At 32.2% G+C, this 6,247-nt stretch overlaps 1 protein-coding gene across 1 annotated transcript in view; it reads left to right on the forward strand.

Annotated features, from left to right (window-relative positions):
* Nucleotides 1–726: 726 nt before the first annotated feature.
* The window catches only part of LOC118738426 (putative gustatory receptor 98b), a 10,173-nt gene continuing 4,652 nt past the window's right edge, over nucleotides 727–6,247 (forward strand). The window contains exon 1 of the mRNA XM_036469362.1: nucleotides 727–1,907. Within this exon, the coding sequence (XP_036325255.1) occupies nucleotides 1,022–1,907 (886 nt within the window). The 5' untranslated portion in view covers nucleotides 727–1,021. The remainder of the gene's footprint in view (nucleotides 1,908–6,247) is intronic.

Raw genomic sequence — 6,247 nt, forward strand, 5'->3', positions numbered from 1 at the left:
TACACGTGTAGTCAAATGATTAAACTTTAATTTAAAATACAGGCTTCAAATTTGCGATCTCTAGTTTATTAATAAATTCGGTTTGAACTATGTACTTTTTTTTTGTAAATTTCGATGTGGGCTCTGCGCAAAGATACAGTGGATGACGTAGCCGGAGTTATATGCACAATAAATGTTGTATACCTTTCGCAGTAGAAGAGGAGCCTCCTCCCTCTTCTCCGGCAACACAGAAAAGAGAATTCTCATTAGTAAGGCTTATAATCCCTAAGCGCGGCCGAAGGCAGTTGCAAGCGCAACCAAATTGAAAAGGCTTTACAGGTGCAACTTACTGGAATTTTGACCTGAAAATTTTGGCACTTATTTCTTTAATTAGGGTGTTAGCAGAAATCACGCTGGTATAGCCTAAGAGTTTTTTGAATGATCATTATTCTTAAGTGAAACAAATAAAACTCAATAATAATTATTATTGCTTTTGAAAAAATTATATGTCCTTCTAACTAAAACTTTCCTATTCGTCCTTGTCAATTCAAAAAATTTTAATTTTTAAATTCTAAAGGAATTTAAATAATCGTGCATTTGGTACCCATATTTTTATTCTACATTGCATTGAATCTTTTAAATAACTTTTGAAATTAAGCATATCTTTGAAATAACAAAGTGCTTTAAAATAAATCCTGACGTCAAAGAGAACAAATAAAACGCCACTTTAAGTAAAAAAGTAGGATTATCATTTATTTTATGGTAGGAGAGCTTCTCAAGGAATATAGAAACAACTTTTTCGATTTAAGCTGTTGAAAAGAGGTGAATATCTAAAACTCGGGACTAATCTCGAGATCCCGGGATTGTGATAACGACATCCCGAAAATCCCGGGATCGGATAAAGCGAAAAAATTAACATCCCTAATACACACATTAATTCAGGAATGCTCTTTGTTAATTAATGCGAGGTCAAAGCAATACATTTTCTCAATTTCTGTTCGAATAACAGTAATTGTTGAGTAGTAATAGTTGCAACATCATTATGCGTCCAGTAAAATTTTCCGAATCTTCTTTAGTGGTCGCTGCCACGCCCTACTTGCGAGCATTTTCGTTTTGTACTGTGGTTATGCCGCCATATTTTACTTTACGTTCATCTCCTGCCTACCACCGGTCATGGTTATTACATCTACTTCGTACATTTTTTATACTATACATTCTAGTACAATTTGTTATAAGCTTTTGGATAGCACAGGTAAATAATGAGTCAATTAGAAATTACGTGGACAAGCACTCTGCGGATAGTATTACTAAAGTTCTTAGTACTGGAATCACCATTGCACAAGTAACCGTGCAGGCTGCAATATGCATTCAAACACTGACCGGATGTCAACTTTTACGCAACATATTCATTAGTATTGTGCACTTGGAGCGGGATGTCCGACAACACTACACGGATGACTGGCCATTAAGTGCTTTACGTAGGCGCCTGTGTTTGCGTTCAGGACTATGGCTACTAGTTGTCTGCACAATTGTTCCGTATCTATCTTATCAACTCACAAATACTGCAATATCTCCGATTGAACGAGTAATCACTGTCTATTTCGCAACCTTGGTACAGGTTAAAAGTGTTGAGTATTGTGTCAATGTGCAATTGGTACAGGAGCTGTTGCGTTTAGTGCAGCGGCAGTTGCTCCATTTGAGGCGTGAACTGGTGCGCTGTGAAGAAATGGAATCTCGTTGGACCTTATACGCCGATCTGCACACGAACCAACAGCTTTTAGCGCGTGTTTGGAATTTGCTGAATAAAGTCGAACGATATTTTTGTATTCCAATGCTAATGCTCTTTTTCTATAATGGATTCTCTATAACACAGGCCATACATTGGGCTTACATCAATTTCGAGCAAGATGATTTAAACAAACGTTTGTGTAAGTTTCATTGCGTATGTAAAAATGTATTGCGTATACACGAAACTCTTCAGTTTCAACAGTTACATAACACTGTAGGGAGACTAAAATATACAAAAAAAAAAACGCCGAGACCCGTAAACTTAATTTTGGGTCGTAGATTACGGACCTGTATAACATATTTCTAGACCAGGTAATTTTCTCAAGATATTTTCATTTTAAGTTTGCATTATAACTGAAAAAATGCATACTTTTAACATGGAAAATGTTACTCATACGCCATGTACGAGCAGGTACGAGTAGGGCTGTGTACGATATGGCGTATGAGTGACATTATTTCTTGCTCCTATTTCATAAAAAAAATTATTATACATTTTCATTTAACTATTCCAAACTTCTTTATTTAGCCAAAGATTTTTTCCTTGTTAAGGTTTAAATTTTTTTGGCATAAAAAATTAACATATATTGCGAAAATGACCTGATCTGGAAAAACGGTGTACGACCCAATGTTAAGTTTACGCGTTTCGGCGTTTTTTTTTGTGTATTTTCAAAACATGAGATTTTGCCCACAGTCTAATTAAAAATAATTTAGTAGCAGTTCCTTTTGCGCATCTAATAATTACACAGTGCAACACAAAAAAAGTGATAGGAATGAGACCAATTGCATTCATTAAAAGAGGTCAAAATTTGAATAAATACCAAAGCATTTGGAAAAGTTGGTTCCAATTTGTTTTTATATCGATTTGAAGTTGTGAATTTAAAAATTTAAAAATTAACAAGTGCAATGTACAAACTTCATACCTACATACCAGAGCTGTTAAATTTCCATTACGATTAGCAATCATTAATTTGTTTGTATTTTTTAATTTTAGTCTTTTTTAATGTTCTTACATAACCCAGCAATTAATAATTAAATATGATCAAAAATAATCATTATAAAAGAATATTAAAATAATTAAAAATAATCAAATAATTAGAAATCAAATTATTTGTTTAGTTGTTCTATTATTTTTAATTGTTTGATTATTTTTAGTTATTTGTTTGTTTTTTCATTATTTGATTATCTTCAATTATGGGATTATTTCGAATTGTATGAAGCCGTGTTTGGCAGGCAAATTTTTATAAATTATGTAGTATTAAATAACTGAAACTAAATTCACTGTACGAGACATTGTAAATTATCATCATTAATACTTTCAGAAAGAATTTTGTAGAGGGAATATTGGAGCAGATCATACATTTAGAAATAGGTATGTATGTATATTATTTGCAAACTATTATTCTCAAATTGAAATAAATCATGAAATTGAAAAAAAAAATTGAAGATAATCAAATAATATTATAGTAATACATTTAAAAAAATCAAAAGTATTTGGAAATAATCAAATTAGTATATTGCGATTAGTATGCGATTTAAAAAACCCAAAAATAATCAAATAATTAGGTATATTAATCATGAAAATAATCAAAAATAACAAAAGAATCATGTAATTAAAATTAATTAATTGTTTTTGAAAGTAATAAATTATTAATCATTAAAAAGGTGCAAATAACGGTATTCATTAAGCAGTTACTCAAAAAAAAACATGCTTTCATTAAAATTTATGATTATTAATAATTACTTAACAGGTCTGCTACATATAGATATGTATAAATATGTGCACATTAGGGTGCTTTTTTACGACTATTTTTTTCACTCCTATCTCGAAATTTTTGTGGAAAACCCCAAAAAAAAAACTCCCTGAGATTTCCCATATAAAATACAAACTAAACTTCGAGTTTTTATCTTAAAAAGTCTACAGGTCAGAGGCATTTCATGGTATAATCTTGGTCAATGATGGGTTCAGTTGAACATTGAGCTGTGCCAAAAACTCTTACCATCCCCTCCCTTCCCGCTCCGTTAACTTTAGAAAATGTGTTTTTGAATTATACGTTCTTATTGGTATCTTATTTCTCTTATTGATAGTTGCCAAAAACTATCAGTTTTTGTCGCTCGCGTACCAAAAAACTGAGAGCGAAGTGCAAAAAAACAAGAAAACAGCTGATGAAAGACAGCTGGCTGGAATTTATAACTGTTAAACTGTATCAGCTGTTCGTCCAACTTGCAAGTGCTCTCTCTTTCAGAGTACAACAATTTATTTGAAGTGATAACGGTTGTTTATATATCCGTCCACAATATGCATTGCGTAATTCACACAAATAATTGATAAAAACACCGCTAACCCAATTTAAAATTGTAATGCACATTGTAGGCAGTCTGCTTACAATGTGCATTACAATTCAGAAACGAATACGTATTGTAATGAACTTCCGAAGAGTATTCGGTCACATCATACTTTCCGATGACCACCAAAGCGAGTATGTAAAGGATGCTAACCACAAAGCGGTCATGCTTATAGAAAAGTAATCTGGGTTGTAAACGATTCATTCCGATATACCGCCCTCGAAACGTTGAAGGAGTATTCGATTACGTAATGTGCATTTGCGCCGCTGGGAACTGACATATTGAGCATTGCATGTATTCAAAGTAAAAGTGACAGCACTAATATTGATTTTTGTTGAAAAATATACACTCTTTTTTACATTTATTAAAAACTGGGTTAAGGGGAGAATGATATAAAGCTATTCTCACCCAAAGAGGTTCCCTCCCCTCTTGACCACGAAAAGTGAATAAAGCTTTCACAAGATTATCTTAATTGGCTATTAAAGAGTCGATAAAAGCATTCTGCGTACGAACGAAAGCAAACTTTTCTTGTATGGTAGTGAAATCCCTAAATATAACGAAATCATGTGTTGAGAAAAAGATATTTAGTTGACGTAACTTAACTCTTTGCTCAGTGGTCCACTGGTGCTTAAATGATTACTCATGTATCTGACCGCTTTTGTTAAGTGCTTTAATTTATCAGTTAAGGGTAGACAGTATTTTCTTTCGTTTATCACAAAGATTTGCATACGTGCATAAGTACCAAGGCTATTAACACTGGTTTACAGAAAAAATTAGCATCGGAAGCCACTATCCAATTTTCATGTAGAAGCGCTAGGTGATTCTAAAAATCAAGTTAATTTTAGTTATGGACAAGTTTTCAAGATATTTGCAATTTACCGTTATTCAACTGAAAAAAGTGGTTCCATTTAATCACGTATTACAAAATTCAAAACGATGTTGTTGGCAACTTATGTTTATTTATTTATTTATAATAATTTTCATTTGAAATATAGTTCGACCTATAACAGAACCACATCAATAAAAATGGTTTCGAAGCTTGCACAAAGTTCACAAAAACTAATCAAACTTCAAAAATTTATCCTCAAAATTTCGAGGTTTTTAATTGATTGTTGTTGCGTATCTCTCACAAAGAGAGAAATATAACAACAACCCTATGGAACAAAAAGTTTAGATCGATGAATCCGCCTTAAAGTGCAAGACTCAAGTCGCTAAAAATTACCCTTGCTTTTTAGATTTTTCTTTGTGGGAGTATTTGCGTATTTTATTTCATATAAAAATTAATGTTGTTATATGGAAGAAAATGCTCAACACCTTTGACCAAAAAATCTAAAAAATATCGTACAAACCAGTTGGATAATGTTCATACGAAATATAACAAATGGAAGGTAAAAGGTACTGAGAAATTTATTAATCATCCCAGATTTTTTTTTTATGAAAAAAATGAAAACTTTGACAGTAAAAGAAAAAATACCCGATAGGTGGCGCAGAGTCGCGATATTTGGAAAATTTGTATTTATGGTCCGATTTTTTTCATATTTAATGGACAGAAATAGGGCGTGTTCAAAAATGCATCAAGCAAAAGCAGCAGTCTCTTTTATTTCTAACCTATAAATTGATGGAAATGCCTTATTTGCTCAACTAAGTTCCAATTCGGCATTTAACCGTGATTGCGCATATTGTACATTTCCATCAATTATAATTTCTGAACGTACCCATAATACCAAAACAATTGAACCGTTAGTTGGTGAGAGGGTCGATTTTCATTTTCTTATTAACCCCCAATAAGGGCTTGTCTTACAATTTTTTTAATTACCTGTTTTGGCGTCAGCAAACGATCATAACCGTTATTTTCAGACTTAATTTTTTAGTAACACAAGGTTTTTAACCGAACATAAGAAAGCAGTCTCCATTATAAAGGTTAAAAATGATCGAATAACTGTCAAATTTTACCCAAAAATTTAAATAAAAAATAACGATTATGCATTGATCCAAAAACAAAAGTCTTTCTATTTACCCAGCAAACACATTCTCCAACGTTAGAGAAAAGTTTTGAGTTTTACATTAGAATTCTAATGTAGTTCTCGAATCGAAAATCAGGTAGAGAACTATGCTAGAATTCGATTAGAGAATCATT

Source organism: Rhagoletis pomonella, unplaced genomic scaffold (genome assembly GCF_013731165.1).
Source record: "Rhagoletis pomonella isolate Grant_MI unplaced genomic scaffold, Rhpom_1.0 Rhpom_scaffold_00004, whole genome shotgun sequence".
Taxonomy (NCBI): Eukaryota; Metazoa; Arthropoda; class Insecta; order Diptera; family Tephritidae; genus Rhagoletis; species Rhagoletis pomonella.